Raw genomic sequence first — 18915 nt, forward strand, 5'->3', positions numbered from 1 at the left:
GGGATTGACGGGGACCAGGCGTGCTGAAGATTCAGAGAGAGACGGTTTCAGGGGGCGGTTAACCCCTGGGAGTGTGTGACCAGAGAGAAGGACTTTTGCAGTAACAGGGTCCCCCGGGGGATTGCAGCGAGCGGTCCCAGGGGCGGAGGAGTCTGCAGCTCGACCCTGGCAAAGAGGTGGTGACCTCAAGAAGGACTGGCACACTAGGGGCTTTTCCTGGAAACCGTGGACAGCTGCCCGGCCTGCGAGTGGCCAGCCGGGAGATGTACGCTAAACGCCTTAAGAGCGACCTGGTGGAGCTGTGCAGGCAGAGGGGGCTGCGCGTTGGGAGGTCCACCAAGGAACAGCTGATTGCCCAGCTGGAGGAGAGGGATTGCTTGGATGACCCGATCCCTGTCCCTGAGGGAAGCCGCCCGGCGGACGCAGCGTGGGCCCTGGGGCCTGACCAGGCTGGGAGGGGTCAGACTGCTGCCCAGGACACCCCGAGACCCTTCCTACCTATGCCTGGGGGAGGGGTTGTGGGAAGCCCAGCGAATACCGAGGGCCCCCTGACCCCAGCAGCCAGCAGGGGATCCTCCCAGCGGAGCTCCCCATCCCTGGAGCGGATGCGGCTGGAATGGGAGAGGGAGAGGAAAATGAGGGAGCTGGAGGATCATGAAAAACAACGTCAACATGAGGAGAAACAACGTCAACATGAGCAGGAGGAGAAGGAGAAACAACGTCAACATGAGCAGGAGGAGAAGGAGAGGGAGCGTCAGGAGAAGGAGAGGGAACGTCAACATGAGCAGCAGGAGAAGGAGAAACAAAGACAGCATGAACTGGAGCTGGCCAGGCTGAGGAGCAGTGGGGCCCTGGCTGCGGTGAGTGAGGGGGGACCCAAGACTGCAAGGAGCTTTGATAAGTGCTTCCTGGCCCAGCGGAAGGAGGGGGAGGACATAGATAGCTTCCTGACGGCCTTTGAGAATGCCTGCGAGCTGCACAGGGTTGACCCTGCCGACAGGCTCCAGTTCCTCACCCCCTTACTGGACCCCAAAGCCGTGGAGGTCTACAGCCGGATGACAGGGGCAGATGCAGGGGACTATGAACTGTTCAAACAGGCCCTGCTCCGTGAGTTTGGGCTGACCCCCAAGATGTACCGGAGAAGGTTCCGGAGTCAGCGTAAAACGCCTGAGGTCACCTACCTACAACTGGTCAACAGGATGCAGGGATATGCCCGCAAGTGGACAGCGGGGGCCCAAACTAAAGAGGACCTGCTTGACCTGTTTGTACTGGAGCACCTGTATGAACAGTGCCCTTCCGACCTGAGGCTGTGGCTGGTGGACAAAAAGCTCGCGAACCCCCAGCATGCAGGGCAGCTGGCCGACGAGTTTGTGAACAGTCGGTCAGGGGGTAGCCGGGAGGAGTCCCAAAAGAACAGGCCCCCCCGATGCAGAGAGAGAGTCACCATGGGGCCTCCCAGCGGGGAAATAGGGAGAACCCCCTCCAAAGGGGAACGCCTGGTGTCGGGCCCCTCCGACCCGTTCGAGGGGACCAACGTGACCTGAGCTGCTATCACTGTGGCCAGAGAGGCCACGTACGGGCCCAGTGCCCCGGGCTCAGGGACAAACTGAGCAGACCCAACCTACCCAGGGTTAACTGGGTAGGGACTCAGCTGGACGAGGGGCAGGCGACCCAGGAAAGGGGGGCTACCAGTTTGCCACCTGCTCAGGAGGGAAGAGTACCCCCAGCCAGCCCCGCCAGAGGGCTGGAGGCTCTGGACTCAGGGTGCTCGGTTTACAGGGTGGGTGCGGGGCTGTCCCTCCGGAGAGAGTGCCTTGTTCCCCTGGAGGTGGATGGGAGGAAGGTCAATGGATACTGGGATACGGGCGCGGAGGTGACGCTGGCCCGGCCCGAGGTGGTGGCCCCAGATCGGGTGGTGCCCAACACCTACCTGACCCTGACGGGGGTGGGCGGGACCCCATTTAAGGTGCCCGTGGCAAGGGTACACCTGAAATGGGGGACCAAGGAGGGCCCCAAGGATGTGGGGGTACACCACCATTTGCCCACTGAAGTTTTGATGGGGGGAGACCTAGAGGACTGGCCAAGCGACCCCCAGACCGCCCTGGTTGTGACCCGTAGCCAGAGCCGGCGAGGGGCACTGCGACCTGACCCTGGGGAGGGTACCACACTGGAGGCGCGAGACCCTACTCGGGTGGGGAGGGAGCGCCGAGGGGCACGGCTCAGAGAGGCTGCGGCCTCAGACCTGGCCACGGAGGGGGAACCGGGCCCCATCCCTTCCCCAGCCGCTGAGTTCCAGGCCGAGTTGAGGAAAGATCCCTCCTTGCAGAAGCTCAGGGACCTGGCCGACCTCAGTGAGGGACAGACCATGAGGAGAGGCTGCCAGGAGAGGTTCCTGTGGGAGAAGGGGTTCCTGTACCGAGAATGGGCTCCCCCAGGGGAAGGGGAGTCCTGTGGGATCAGGAGGCAGCTGGTGGTCCCCCAGAAGTACCGCCGCAAGCTCCTGTCCCTGGCCCATGACATCCCCCTCGCAGGGCACCAGGGAATCCGGCGCACCCGGCAGAGGTTGCTACAGAACTTTTACTGGCCCGGGGTCTTTACCACCGTCCGGCAGTATTGCCGATCCTGTGACCCCTGTCAGAGGGTGGGGAAGGCCCGGGACAAGGGGAAAGCGGCGTTGAGACCTTTGCCCATCATAGAGGAGCCTTTCCAGAAGGTGGCCATGGACATCGTGGGGCCTCTCAGCAAGACGACCCGGTCGGGGAAGAAATACATTCTGGTGGTGGTAGATTTCGCCACCCGCTACCCCGAGGCAGTGCCCTTAGCTTCCATTGAAGCAGACACCGTGGCAGATGCGCTCCTGACCATTTTCAGCCGAGTGGGGTTCCCCAGGGAAGTCTTGACAGACCAAGGCTCCAACTTCATGTCGGCCCTGCTCCGGTGCTTGTGGGAGAAATGTGGGGTCCGGCATGACTGGGCCTCAGCGTATCACCCCCAGTCCAATGGGCTGGTGGAGAGGTTTAACGGGACGCTAAAGATGATGCTGAAAACCTTTATGAACCAGCACCCGCAGGATTGGGACAAGTACTTACCTCACCTGCTGTTCGCGTACAGGGAGGTGCCCCAGGAGTCTACCGGATTTTCGCCTTTCGAACTGTTATATGGAAGGAGGGTGAGGGGCCCCCTGGACCTGATGAGAGACGAGTGGGAGGGGAAGGCCACTCCCGATGGAGAGTCAGTGGTGGAGTATGTCCTGACCTTCCGAGAGAGACTGGCTGAACTCATGGGCCTGGCCAGGGAGAATCTGGCCAGAGCCCAGAGGAAGCAGAAGGTCTGGTATGACCGCACGGCGCGGGCCCGTGCCTACGCCACCGGGGATCAGGTGATGGTTCTCATCCCCGTGAGAAAGAACAAACTACAGGCCGCCTGGGAGGGCCCGTTCAAGGTCGTCAAGCAGCTCAATGAGGTAAACTATGTGGTGGAGCTGTCGAACCGGGCCCACCACCGCCGGGTGTACCATGTGAATATGATGAAGCCATATTATGCCAGGGGGAATGTGGTGTTAGCTGTGTGTGGTCAGTGGGAGGAGCAGGGAGATGACCCTTTAGTAGATCTATTCCCTGGGACCAGAGCTGGTTCCCCCCTGGAAACAATCCCCCTCTCGGATCAGCTCACCCCTGCCCAGCAAGCTGAGGTCAGGGGGGTGCTGCATCCGTACCGACAGCTGTTTTCCAACCAGCCTGGACGCACTAATCTGACTGTCCACCGGGTGCAGACAGGGTCGCACCCGCCGATAAGATGCTCCCCCTTCCGAGTCACAGGGAAAACTGCTCAGGACCTGGAAAGAGAGGTCCGGGACATGCTGGCTTTGGGGGTGATCCAGCCATCGGCCAGCCCTTGGGCCTCGCCGGTGGTGCTGGTCCCCAAAAAGGATGGGTCAGTCCGGTTCTGTGTGGACTATCGGAAGCTCAATGCCATCACTGTATCGGATGCCTACCCCATGCCCAGGCCGGACAAGCTCGGAGGAGCTCGGTACCTTACCACCATGGACCTTACAAAGGGCTACTGGCAAGTGCCGCTGGATGCAGATGCCCGGCTGAAATCGGCCTTTATCACCCCTCTGGGGCTCTATGAGTTTCTGACCCTGCCTTTCGGCCTCAAGGGAGCGCCGGCCACCTTCCAGCGCCTGGTGGACCAGCTCCTGAGGGGGATGGAGAGTTTTGCCGTGGCGTATATTGACGACATCTGTGTCTTTAGCCAGACCTGGGAGGACCACGTGTCCCAGGTTAGACAAGTGCTGGACCGACTCCAGGGGGCTGGGCTGACTGTCAAAGCGGAGAAGTGCAAGGTGGGGATGGCTGAAGTATCTTACCTGGGCCATCGGGTGGGGAGCGGCCGCCTAAAGCCGGAACCGGCCAAGGTGGAGGTGATCAGAGACTGGCCTGCTCCCCACACCAAAAAGCAGGTCCAAGCCTTTATTGGGATGGCAGGATACTACCGAAGATTTGTGCCCCACTTTAGCGCCATAGCCACCCCCATCACTGAGCTATGCAAGAAGGGGAAGCCAGACAAGGTGGTCTGGACCGAGCAGTGCCAGGAGGCTTTCCGGGCGCTGAAGGAGGCTCTGGTCAGTGGCCCAGTTCTAGCAAACCCAGACTTTGACAAGCCCTTTGTGGTGTTCACCGACGCCTCCGACACGGGACTGGGGGCGGTGTTAATGCAGGAGGATGAAAAGGGGGAGAGACACCCCATCGTGTACCTGAGCAAGAAGTTGCTACCCCGGGAGCAACACTACGCGGCCATCGAGAAGGAGTGCCTGGCCATGGTGTGGGCCCTCAAGAAACTAGAGCCCTATCTCTTCGGGCGACACTTCACCGTGTACACCGACCACTCTCCCCTGACCTGGCTGCACCAGATGAAAGGAGCCAACGCCAAGCTCCTGAGGTGGAGCCTGCTCCTGCAGGATTACGACATGGACGTGGTCCATGTGAAGGGAAGTGCCAACCTGATAGCGGATGCGCTGTCCCGGAGAGGGGGCCCCGAACTTCCCCAGGTCACTGGTCACAGTGACCCCGCTCAGTTCAGTCTCGAAGGGGGGAGAGATGTGACGATGTGACGCAGCAGGGAGGGGGGGAGTGTTGACCTGGGAATGTGCCCTGGGGACGGGAGACCTGAGAGCCTGTCACCTGAGCCAGGAGGGGGAGGGGGAGGTGACACCTCTGCCCAGGAATGTGGATGGAGGCTGCAGCAGGGAACCTGCTCGGTGGGTTTAGTTTCAGTTTGGGGCTGGGTGGAGGAACACAGGGAACCCCAGGGCTGGGGTCTAAGCTCCCGGCTCCCCCAGAAGGACTTCACTGACGGGTCCTGGGTGTACCCACAAGCTCTGTTTTGGACTGTGTTCCTGTTGTCCAATAAACCTTCTGTTTTACTGGCTGGCTGAGAGTCTCAGTGAATCCCAGGAAGAGGGGTGCAGGGCCTGGACTCCCCCACACTCCGTGACAATAACCAATACTAAACATTTCTACAGCAAGTTCCTGAGCCTGGTACATAGCCAGAAAGCAAACTATGAGGTGTGGATGACATTGTGTCTTACACTGAAAATAGGAGCAATCCAAGATAATAATAATCAGGTTTCTCTACATCCAAAAGGGTTTGAAATAGGAGACATATGATTCAGTTACAATAATTCCTGTTAAAAGAGTTTTTCAGAACTGTGCCACTTTGCAGCAATGACAGGTTTCAGAGTAACAGCCGTGTTAGTCTGTATTCGTAAAAAGAAAAAAGAAAAGGATTACTTGTGGCACCTTAGAGACTAACCAGTTTATTTGAGCATGAGCTTTCGTGAGCTACAGCTCACTTCATCGGATGCATAGCATATCGTGGAAACTGCAGAAGACATTATATACACACAGAGACCATGAAACAAAACTTCCTCCCACCCCACTGTCCTGCTGCTAACAGCTTATCTAAAGTGATCATCAAGGAAGGCCATTTCCAGCACAAATCCAGGTTCTCTCACCCTTCCCCCCCCCCCCCCCCACACACACAGACACACATACAAACTCACTCTCCTGCTGGTAATAGCCCATCCCTCTTTGAAACCTCTCTTTATAATGCGCATGATAATCAAGGTGGGTCATTTCCAGCACTAATCCAGGTTTTCTCACCCCCCCCCCCCACACACACATATACCCCCCTCCAAAAACCACACACACAAACTCACTCTCCTGCTGGCAATAGCTCATCTTACAATGTGCACAGCAATAATCCAAGTTTAACCAGAACGTCTTGGGGGGGGGGGGGTTTGTAAGAAAAAAACAAGGGGAGATAGGCTACCTTGCATAATGACTTAGCCACTCCCAGTCTCTATTCAAGCCCAAATTAATAGTATCCAATTTGCAAATGAATTCCAATTCAGCAGTTTCTCGCTGGAGTCTGGATTTGAAGTTTTTTTGCTTTAAGATAGCGACCCTCATGTCTGTGATTGCGTGACCAGAGAGATTGAAGTGTTCTCCGACTGGTTTATGAATGTTATAAATTCTTAACATCTGATTTGTGTCCATTTATTCTTTTACGTAGAGACTGTCCAGTTTGACCAATGTACATGGCAGAGGGGCATTGCTGGCACATGATGGCATATATCACATTGGTGGATGTGCAGGTGAACGAGCCTCTGATAGTGTGGCTGATGTTGTTAGGCCCTGTGATGGTGTTCCCTGAATAGATATGTGGGCACAGTTGGCAACGGGCTTTGTTGCAAGGATAGGTTCCCGGGTTAGTGGTTCTGTTGTGTGGTATGTAGTTGTTGGTGAGTATTCGCTTCAGGTTGGGGGGCTGTCTGTAGGCAAGGACTGGCCTTTCTCCCAAGATTTGTGAGAGTGTTGGGTCATCCTTCAGGATAGGTTGTAGATCCTTAATAATGCGTTGGAGGGGTTTTAGTTGGGGGCTGAAGGTGACGGCTAGTGGCATTCTGTTATTTTCTTTGTTAGGCCTGTCCTGTAGTAGGTGACTTCTGGGAACTCTTCTGGCTCTATCAATCTGTTTCTTCACTTCCGCAGGTGGGTATTGTAGTTGTAAGAATGCTTGATAGAGATCTTGTAGGTGTTTGTCTCTGTCTGAGGGGTTGGAGCAAATGCGGTTGTATCGCAGAGCTTGGCTGTAGACGATGGATCGTGTGGTGTGGTCAGGGTGAAAGCTGGAGGCATGTAGGTAGGAATAGCGGTCAGTAGGTCTCCGGTATAGGGTGGTGTTGATGTGACCATCGTTTATTAGCACTGTAGTGTCCAGGAAGTGGATCTCATGTGTGGACTGGACCAGGCTGAGGTTGATGGTGGGATGGAAATTGTTGAAATCATGGTGGAATTCCTCAAGGGCTTCTTTTCCATGGGTCCAGATGATGAAGATGTCATCAATATAGCGCAAGTAAAGTAGGGGCGTTAGGGGACGAGAGCTGAGGAAGCGTTGTTCTAAATCAGCCATAAAAATATTGGCATACTGTGGGGCCATGCGGGTACCCATAGCAGTGCCGCTGATCTGAAGGTATACATTGTCCCCAAATGTAAAATAGTTATGGGTAAGGACAAAGTCACAAAGTTCAGCCACCAGGTTAGCCGTGACATTATCGGGGATAGTGTTCTTGATGGCTTGTAGTCCATCTTTGTGTGGAATGTTGGTGTAGAGGGCAAGTTCTGTGGTGACCTAGAATCCTATTTTCGACGTCTCCGACTCAAGGAATATTTCCAAAATACCTCCGAACAACATAATGATCCACAGAGGCCTGCCTACCAACATTCTAGGTGGACTCCTCCTGAAGGTCGAAACAGCAGACTGGACTTCTACATAGAGTGCTTCCGCCGACGTGCACGGGCTGAAATTGTGGAAAAGCAGCATCACTTGCCCCATAACCTCAGCCGTGCAGAACACAATGCCATCCACAGCCTCAGAAACAACTCTGACATCATAATCAAAAAGGCTGACAAAGGAGGTGCTGTTGTCATCATGAATAGGTCGGAATATGAACAAGAGGCTGCTCGGCAGCTCTCCAACACCACTTTCTACAAGCCATTACCCTCTGATCCCACTGAGAGTTACCAAAAGCATCTACAGCATTTGCTCAAGAAACTTCCTGAAAAAGCACAAGATCAAATCCGCACAGACACACCCCTGGAACCCCGACCTGGGATATTCTATCTACTACCCAAGATCCATAAACCTGGAAATCCTGGACGCCCCATCATCTCAGGCATTGGCACCCTGACAGCAGGATTGTCCGGCTATGTAGACTCACTCCTCAGGCCCTACGCTACCAGCACTCCCAGCTACCTTCGAGACACCACTGACTTCCTGAGGAAACTACAATCCATTGGTGATCTTCCTGATAACACCATCCTGGCCACTATGGATGTAGAAGCCCTCTACACCAACATTCCACACAAAGATGGACTACAAGCCATCAAGAACACTATCCCCGATAATGTCACGGCTAACCTGGTGGCTGAACTTTGTGACTTTGTCCTTACCCATAACTATTTTACATTTGGGGACAATGTATACCTTCAGATCAGCGGCACTGCTATGGGTACCCGCATGGCCCCACAGTATGCCAATATTTTTATGGCTGATTTAGAACAACGCTTCCTCAGCTCTCGTCCCCTAACGCCCCTACTTTACTTGCGCTATATTGATGACATCTTCATCATCTGGACCCATGGAAAAGAAGCCCTTGAGGAATTCCACCATGATTTCAACAATTTCCATCCCACCATCAACCTCAGCCTGGTCCAGTCCACACATGAGATCCACTTCCTGGACACTACAGTGCTAATAAACGATGGTCACATCAACACCACCCTATACCGGAGACCTACTGACCGCTATTCCTACCTACATGCCTCCAGCTTTCACCCTGACCACACCACACGATCCATCGTCTACAGCCAAGCTCTGCGATACAACCGCATTTGCTCCAACCCCTCAGACAGAGACAAACACCTACAAGATCTCTATCAAGCATTCTTACAACTACAATACCCACCTGCGGAAGTGAAGAAACAGATTGATAGAGCCAGAAGAGTTCCCAGAAGTCACCTACTACAGGACAGGCCTAACAAAGAAAATAACAGAATGCCACTAGCCGTCACCTTCAGCCCCCAACTAAAACCCCTCCAACGCATTATTAAGGATCTACAACCTATCCTGAAGGATGACCCAACACTCTCACAAATCTTGGGAGAAAGGTCAGTCCTTGCCTACAGACAGCCCCCCAACCTGAAGCGAATACTCACCAACAACTACATACCACACAACAGAACCACTAACCCGGGAACCTATCCTTGCAACAAAGCCCGTTGCCAACTGTGCCCACATATCTATTCAGGGAACACCATCACAGGGCCTAACAACATCAGCCACACTATCAGAGGCTCGTTCACCTGCACATCCACCAATGTGATATATGCCATCATGTGCCAGCAATGCCCCTCTGCCATGTACATTGGTCAAACTGGACAGTCTCTACGTAAAAGAATAAATGGACACAAATCAGATGTTAAGAATTATAACATTCATAAACCAGTCGGAGAACACTTCAATCTCTCTGGTCACGCAATCACAGACATGAGGGTCGCTATCTTAAAGCAAAAAAACTTCAAATCCAGACTCCAGCGAGAAACTGCTGAATTGGAATTCATTTGCAAATTGGATACTATTAATTTGGGCTTGAATAGAGACTGGGAGTGGCTAAGTCATTATGCAAGGTAGCCTATCTCCCCTTGTTTTTTTCTTACAAACCCCCCCCCCCCCCAAGACGTTCTGGTTAAACTTGGATTATTGCTGTGCACATTGTAAGATGAGCTATTGCCAGCAGGAGAGTGAGTTTGTGTGTGTGGTTTTTGGAGGGGGGTATGTGTGTGTGTGGGGGGGGGGGGTGAGAAAACCTGGATTAGTGCTGGAAATGACCCACCTTGATTATCATGCGCATTATAAAGAGAGGTTTCAAAGAGGGATGGGCTATTACCAGCAGGAGAGTGAGTTTGTATGTGTGTCTGTGTGTGTGTGTGGGGGGGGGGGGGAAAGGGTGAGAAAACCTGGATTTGTGCTGGAAATGGCCTTCCTTGATGATCACTTTAGATAAGCTGTTAGCAGCAGGACAGTGGGGTGGGAGGAAGTTTTGTTTCATGGTCTCTGTGTGTATATAATGTCTTCTGCAGTTTCCACGATATGCTATGCATCCGATGAAGTGAGCTGTAGCTCACGAAAGCTCATGCTCAAATAAACTGGTTAGTCTCTAAGGTGCCACAAGTACTCCTTTTCTTTTTTCTTTTTGCAGCAATGAGTAAGACCTTAAATACACCAAATTGACAAAAGCCATTTATGCTTCAAGCAGGTCTATAAAAAAAAAAAAATCATCAAGATAATTCTACGCTTGCCTTTTTATCTATAAAGAAATGTTGTAGGAACAACATAAATGTGTATTTGACATAAATGAACACTGAAGTGTATTTACTGTGTCCATTGATATGCATCAGTGAATTTTCTTGGGGTGGACACTGACCAGCTATGGGCTCAATCCTGCAACCCATATTTTTAAAGTCAGAAACCATTCACATAACTAAGGGCTGCAGCACTGGACCACATGTCTCAGAAGCAGCATGAGACAAACTATCCTTAATCCAGGGTAGTTTGTTTATCCAGACTATCCTGCTGTTCCTTGCGCAGGATGAGTAATTTCTGTATTACATGGCTGTAAACTCATTATCTTTGTTTTTAACTAGTACATTTTGATAAACTTGCTGTTATTATTGCATTTTTTCCACTTCAGTCAGAACTGCTACCTGCCCGGGGTAGGCAGAAGGGGTCCGATAAGAATAATCAGTCTTTAGTTTTATTTGCAACTTTCAAATGAAAGGAATAATGGCTAGCGGACACAGTTTTGTCTGCTATGGGTTTATGGTTTTTTGGGGGACATGGGTTTAAAAAACCAAGATGAATACTTTTTTTTTTTCCCTAAACACACATTAGAACTGTAAACAGCAATACTTTGCTAACTTTGGCTTGCTGTTTTTTATTAATTTGTTAGTAATACACAATGCTGTTTTGATAAAGTCAGATGTTTAAGATCATCAGCATTTCATATTGTGTACAGATTTCTTACCTAAAATTTCATTAATGGCGCATTTACATTTTCCTTCTGTAGTTAAGCCTTTAGGACAAGTAATACAATTCCATCCATCTTCAGTAACGCCACTCTATAAATTTTAAAATATATGTAAAATCCTTTATAAAAGTCCTCTAGAACTGAAAAAAAATCTGATACATACATTATTTAAAATAGAAATTTAGGTATTCTAACATGCATAACATTCACAAAGCTGTCTGAAGAACATACTAGAGACCCTAGCAAAGAGAACCATCAATATATTCAATGGGGCGCCATTCAGATTTAAGGATTTGACTGATCTTTTCAGAAGTCTGAGGTCACAATACAGTACCTAGTTAGAGTATAAGAGGAGGTTTTAGTTTGTTTTTTAAAGGATTAGTTGAAATCCATTTATGCCATCTTGGAAATAAAGTGTAGTTTAAAAGTGCTTGTTTTACAACAGAAATGGTGTAACATCATCTAATAAAAAAATGAATGCTATGGATTTTGACAACTTATCACCAATGCAGAAGTGATTATAGGTAGGGCCCTACCAAATTCATGGTCCCTTTTAGTCAATTTCATGGTCATGGGACTTTAAATGTGAAATTTCACAGTGCTATAATTGTTGGGGTCCTGATCCAAAAAGGAATGGGGGGGGGCGCCACAAGATTATTGTAGGCGGGGTTGTGGTACTACTACTCTTCTGCGCTGCTGCTGGTGGGAGAGTGACAGCTGTTAGCCAGGCACCCAGCTCTGAAGGCAGCACCCTGCCAGCAGCAGCGCAGAAGTAAAGTTGGCAATCCCCTACAGTGCAGAAGTAAGGGTGGCAATACCAAGACCCCCCCCCCCATAGCCTTCTGACCCCCCAATTTGAGAAATGCTGGTCTCCCCTGTGATATCTGTATAGTATAGGGTAAAAGCACACAAAAAGACCAGATTTCACGCTCCATGATGCGTTTTTCATTGCTCTGAATTTGGTAGGGCCCTGATTAAAGCCAAATGTGATAGGGAAACAGTGGAAATGGAAGAGTTGAGGGTCAAGCAATTGCAGCCTAGAACCTATGCAGTTGTATAGAGTCTTGTACATCCATAGTGTTCACGTGTACACACGTACCTTAAGCTACACCACCACTGCAGAGCATGACCGAGGTGGGGGAATTAGGAACTGAATGTCACTCTTCTTCTCCACTATTCCCATCCTATCTTTGCATAAAACCTACCATAGGGTCCAAGAATGAATGCCAGATTATAGACAACGGAATAGGGGGATAAAAATCAATGACTTTAAAAAAAATCAAAAATCAGATTTTTTTTTTGATAAAATGCTTTTTTTGAGGGAAAAAACCTATCTAAAGATAGGTTTCAGAGTAGCAGCCGTGTTAGTCTGTATCCGCAAAAAGAAAAGGAGGACTTGTGGCACCTTAGAGACTAACAAATTTATTTGAGCATAAGCTTTCATGAGCTACAGCTCACTTCTAAGGTGCCACAAGTTCTCCTTTTCTTTTATCTAAAGATAGTTTTAATTAAGATACATCATAACTCAAAGATATCTCATCATGGAATAGGGCTTATAAATTCTAATTCTATAGTATGAGACAATATATTCAAGTAATGTTTAAGAAAAGTTTTGTAAATGAGTTCCAATAGTTCATGGATTAGGGACCCAATCTTATGGGGGTCCAGGGGCTTCTGGGAAGATTAACCTAAATAATCTATACATCTACCCAATGGGACTCAGTGATCACTCTAGAAGATACCATCAGAGATGTTTAGTTTTGCAGTTCTCAAACTGTAGATTTATGTCTCCAGAGATAACACGCTTGTTAACAGCAAAAATGTTTTTAAATAAATATATAGAGGAGAGAAATAACAGACCTCAACCGTATTGTCCCTCTGCAAATTTGTGTACACAAAGTCAATCCCTTACCTCTCTCTAAAAGTGCAAAGTTTCAAAAAGTTCAATGAATAGAAGATTGTTGGGGCTGGAATAGATCTGGAGATAAATGTGAGAAGGGAGGGACAGGCAGTAGAAACAAAAATGAAACTGTTTGAGCAGCACATTCCAGAAGTCTTGAGGTCTTTATGAGCATAGCCTTCATTGATTTGAGATCTACCATACCATTATCTCACTAGAAGGGAAAACCTATAATGGCAGCAGGCCATAAAAAAGATGCAGTTTAGGAATATTTTAATGAAGTTCCTCTACCTGTGGGTAAGACAGGCATGCGTGCAAAAGGCAAATAGTGCAACAAAGAAATGCAAGAAGTGTTCCTTCTCAGGAAGAAGTTGCGTTGAAAATGAAAGGAACATGTCTGAACATGCAGGATCGTCAGGTTGGTAAACTTTTTTATTTCATACTTCTTTCTTAAGGACTGCCTGTCTTCCTTCTGGACTATACTTGAATTCTCATGTTTGAGCAAAAAAATAAAGTGGTTACTCTATGGTACTATCATTTTAGATGCAGTTGTGATTAAAAAATAAATAGCTGAAATAGGCAAATCTTCCTTTTACAATTCCACCTTTACAGTAGTATTGAGTGTCAGTGAATGCAATGAGTAATACTAGATGAGCAGTATAGTAATAATAAAATAACTGCATTGACTTATTTTGTTTAGAAGAAGCCACCCCTCAACATACAGAATTCTGAAGACTATCCACCTTCAAGATCACCATCATTTCCTACAGTTTCAGAGTTATCTGACAATGATAGTGTTTCAGTCACATCATGTATGTCACATAACCACAGCATATCACCCGTAGCAAAAAGAAAAAAAAAATCTCCATCATCCAGAAACAATTACAGATAAATTTGTGATAAGAATCAGCAGATTACAAAGAAAGGTAACTGATGGGAAAATTGCCTGGTTTATTTATGCAACAAACTCTCCTTTCTGTATGACTGAGAACCCACACTTCATTAACATGGTTCAGTCATTAAGACCAGGATACTGTCCACCCAACAGAACAGATGTTGCTGGCAAATTGCTGAAATTGAGCAGTATGCAAAAGGTCTAGAGGGTGAAATTGTTAACCTAAGTCTTGATGGGTGGAGCAATGTCCACAATGACCCTGTTGTATGTGCTTGTGTGACAACAGAAGAAGGGAATGTCTTCCTTACAGAAACAATTGAGACATCAGGAAATGTTCGCACACAGCAGAATTCTTACAAGAAAAGCTATAACAAACTGGGGGGAAAAATTCAAATGTCTAGTATGCAGCTTGGTCACAGACAATGCTGCAAATGTATCCAAGATGAGAAGAAATGTAGAAAAGTGAAGAGAGTCCCAAGCTAATAGCATACGGTTGCAGTGCTCATTTGATGCACCTCCTAGCCAAAGACTTCAGTGTTCCAGAAATAAGGGCTAATGTTGTTGAAATTGCAAAATACTTTTGTAACAACCACTTTGCAGCAGCTGCTCTGAAAAAAGTGGGAGGAACCAAGTTAACTCTCCCACAAGACGTGTGATGGAACGCAGTAGTGGACTGTTCTGAGCACTGTATCAAGAACTGGCCTAATCTGATGACAGTTTGTGAAGAAAATCATGAAAAAAAATAGATGGCACTGTCAGCCAAAGTTCTCAACATTGGGCTTAAGAGAAATGTTGAATGCATGCGGAGTACCCTGAAGCCTATTTCTGTAGCCTTGAACAAAATGCAGGGAAATAGCTGTTTTATTGCTGATGCTGTTGAAATTAGGAAGGAACTGAGGGAGATCTTAAAAAGAGAAATATGCAATGACAGGAGTTAAATTACAAGCATTTAAAAAAAAAAAAAAACAACAACAACAAATGGGACAAGCACTATCTCCAGCTCATTTTCTTGCAAATATTCTCAATACTCGGTACCAGGGTCAAACCTTAACTGCTGAAGAGGAGTTGGCATTATAGAGAGATGATTCCTGGATGTCCATGTCATAGCTAACTATAATAAACTTCAGAGCAAAGGGTGAACCATTCAAGAAATATATGTTTACTGATGTTTTAAAGAAAGTCGCACCAGTGAACTGGTGGAAGTCACTTAAGCACTTGGATTCGGAGACTGTTGAAGTGATAATCCTCACTTTAACAGAAGTAGCTTCTTCTCCCGTTGTAGAAAGAATATTTTCTTCCTTTGGACTAATTCATTCCAAATTGAGAAATCGTTTGGGACCTGAAAAAGCAGGAAAGCTTGTTTTTCTTTTCCAGATTATGAACAAAGAGGAAAATGAAGGTGAAGACGACCAAGTTAGCTGCAGAAGACAATATTTTAAAGTTTCTCATGTTGACCTGGCTGACAGTCAATTTAATTTTTGCTTTAAAAAAAAAAAATTTAACTATTTTAGTTAAAAACAATTTAAACAAACCTGATTTTAAAACACTTGAATGTTAAACTAAATTCATATGCTTGTTTTGTTAAAATATAATGTTTGCTGTTGAAGAAAAAATCCAGAATACATAACTTATTTTAAATTAAATTTAAAATTTAGTTAAATAAAACAATTTATGTTTCTGGTGATGTTCTCCTCCTAATACAGCATGGCAAGAAAATCCTCCAAATATTAATGATTAACCTGTTGGATTGGAGCTCGTTCACTTCCCAGTGACTTCATAAATATCTGCTTCAATTACCCTTGGTAAATGAAAAAGCCAAACTATCATTCATTTTCTGATATAGCTGTAAAACTAATCTGAAAAGTTTTAAAAATAAATAGCTTTAAAAATGTATAGTGTGTATCTTCTAAAAAATGAAACCTACATCTATCTCTGAGTTGTGAAGAATATGTATTAAGGTTAGAACAACCAACAAGAATGCACTTTTATGTAGAAATCCATGATTAAACCGAGTCTTCCTGATTAGTGATTTAAATCAATTTAAATTCAATCCACCCTGCAACAGAAGGATATAGTAAGCCTTAGTTACAATAAAGAAGGAAGACAGAAATGGAGCTATGCCCGAGGAGGTTTGCTAGAGCGACAAGAAACACCTCTGTCTTTAAAACAGTGAGATTAAAGAAGCTGACATGAAGTCACAAGTTTACTTAGTCTAGATAGGCAATAAGAATTTACTAGGTAATAGTCAAAAGTTAATAAGATACATATCTTTGAAGATCAATGTAAAAGTCGCTGCTCGTGTTAAAGGTAGAGATAAGATGACCAAAGCTGGAAGGCCACAGTCTAGGCATTATGGTAGTCTGATCTATACAAATGCCAAAAATAGACAAGAAGCAAAAAACCCAACAACTGAGCCTAGGGATTTCATGAAGGGGTGGTCTTCGTGCAGAGACACAGCCATCAGTCACTTAGGCTATGTCTACACTGCGCACCTTACAAGGGCACAGCTGTGCTGCTACAGCCCTGCCGCTGTAAGGTACACAGCGTAGCTGCTCTTCTACCAAAAAAATAAAGCCACCCCCAACGAGGGACAGTAGCTTTGTTGTCGGCACAGCATCTTGCGCTGTTCATGCTACTGCTTTTTGACTGTAAACCTTGTGTCGTTCAGGGGTGTGGTTTTTTTCAAACCCTTGACCGACAAAAGTTTTACCGATGAAAGTGCAGTGTAGACATAGCCATAAAGAAAGCAAGGACTGATAAGAGATTACACCAAAATTTAGAATACCCTTAAGTTGTTTGCTCACTCATGACATTTTATACATTATTTTTTCTTAAATCATGTTTAAATTGGTCAGCTTTTAAGCAACCTGTGTGTTCTACAACTTGTTTGGTTAGAAAAGTATTTGGTTGCATGAGAGAATGAGCAAACCAAAAAGTTATTCAAGGCAGGTTTACGCTTGCCTATCACCTTATTTACATTGGTTACTACTGTTTATTTCAGTATCCTTATTCTAGCCTCACTGAAATTTTCTTGGCAATGACTCACTTTTGCAAACATAAAAAGTACAGCCTTTAAACATTACAAAAGTCAAATTTTCCCACAAAAATTAAAAACAATTTTCTCATCTTACATTCAAAGGAAGCTCCCCATGTTTGTCATAGACAGCTAAAAACTGTGGTAAGATGAATCCCAAGTTTCATAAATATGGCACTCTTACCAATATCTGAACACAAACTTTTGAATAGTTCTAAATAAAAATACTGCTATTAAAACATTAAGTTAAAATTTTCCAAAAAAAAATTAAGAAATTTTGTAATAAATTTTATTTAAAAAATAAAACTTATAGAAGACCTGTAAAACTGCAAAAATGTATCATCATATCACAATATGTAAAGCTTAATACCTACCATATTCTCTGGGCATTTTTCACAAACAACAGAAGGCCCACCATTATTAGAAACCATCTTGAATCCTGGTAGACATACACATGAAATACCTAAAAAGTAAATAGCTTTATTTTCACCCCAATTTATACAAATAAACCCCAACTCTATTGTAGAGCAATTGCTACAGCTCTTAAATGAAGACTCGCAATTTCCTACTTAAACAACTACAATGTTTGAATAAGAACTGCGGTAAAAATACTCCACTTCTTTTCGAATGTTCATGTCAGAGTTCAGTTTTTACCCTTCAAAAGTAGAATTACTCTGAAAGATTAAAGATAACCAGGAAAACAACTGTCTTCTTTGTGTGCAAAGAGCTTCAAAGTTATTTTGTAAGCTATTTTAAATTCAATACTTTTAAAATATAATTTTTTCCTTTATTCAAACATGAATACTAAAATACTCCAAATACTATTCAACGGGCTTGATCCTGCGAAGCGTGTAGTGCTCGCAACTTCCACTGATTTCAGCTGTGAAAGCTGAGGGCACACCATGCCACATAGGAACAGGGCCACCAATTGTTGTTTACATTTATTGCTATTTCTATTACAAAACAAAAGCGGATATAAAATTAAACATGTAAAATATTGAACTATGTCAATAATCAATTTGGCAATGTCATTTAAAAAAAATTCTCAGAACGTTTCTGATCCATTATTCCCTTCTTCACATGAATATACAATACTCATGTATCTACATACATTTCAAAACAGAACCTATTCTAAATGCTCTCAGCTCTGGAGAGATCACATAAAACAGTATAACCTCAGAGTTACGAACAACTCAGGAATGGAGGTTGTTCGTAACTCAAACGTTTGTAACTCTGAACAAGCCTTTATTGCAAGGGTGGCCAACCTGTGGCTCCAGAGCCACATGGTAGCTCTTCAGAAGTTAACATGCGGCTCCTTGTATAGGCACCGATTCTGGGACTTGGAGCCTGTAGCTCCAACTTTCCAGTCTGCCGGGGGGTGCTCACTGCTCAACCCCTGGCTCTGCCACGGGCCCTGCCCAACCCGTTTCCCACCCCCTCCCCTAAACCTGCTATGCCCTCGCTCCCCCGCTTCTCCCCAGAGCCTCCTGCATGCCACGAAACAGCTGATCAGGAGGTGCGGGGAGGGAGGGGGAGGCGCTGAATGGCAACGCTGCTGGTGGGCAGGAGGCTCTGGGAGCGGGGGCAGGGAGCTGATGGTGGGCTGCTGATGTATTACTGTGGCTCTTTGACAATGTACACTGGTAAATTCTGGCTCCTTCTCAGGCTCAGGTTGGCCACCCCTACTTTACTGGATGCTCCTCAGAGCTCTGCAGTGGCTGGGTGGTGAGTGAGGATGGCCCCAGCTGCAAGGGTGATGAGTGAGGCACCGCAGTGTCAGTGCATGGTTAATCATAGAAGGTTAGGGTTGGAAGGGACCTCAGGAGGTCATCTAGTCCAACCCCCTGCTTGAAGCAGGGCCAATTCCCAATTTTTGCCCCAGATCCCTAAATGGCCCCCTCAAGCATTGAACTCACAACCCTGGGTTTAGCAGG

The 18915-nt window shown here is 46.7% G+C and overlaps 1 protein-coding gene across 1 annotated transcript in view; it reads right to left on the bottom strand.

The window, feature by feature from the left end:
• Positions 1-18915, bottom strand: part of TMEM67 (transmembrane protein 67) — a 70120-nt gene that overhangs the window by 49595 nt on the left and 1610 nt on the right. The window contains exons 2-3 of the mRNA XM_074944099.1: positions 17356-17444; positions 11150-11243 (exon numbers count right to left, since the gene is read on the bottom strand). Coding sequence (XP_074800200.1) covers positions 11150-11243; positions 17356-17444 — 183 coding nt within the window. The remainder of the gene's footprint in view (positions 1-11149; positions 11244-17355; positions 17445-18915) is intronic.

The sequence above is a fragment of the Natator depressus genome, chromosome 2 (assembly GCF_965152275.1).
Source record: "Natator depressus isolate rNatDep1 chromosome 2, rNatDep2.hap1, whole genome shotgun sequence".
Taxonomy (NCBI): domain Eukaryota; kingdom Metazoa; phylum Chordata; order Testudines; family Cheloniidae; genus Natator; species Natator depressus.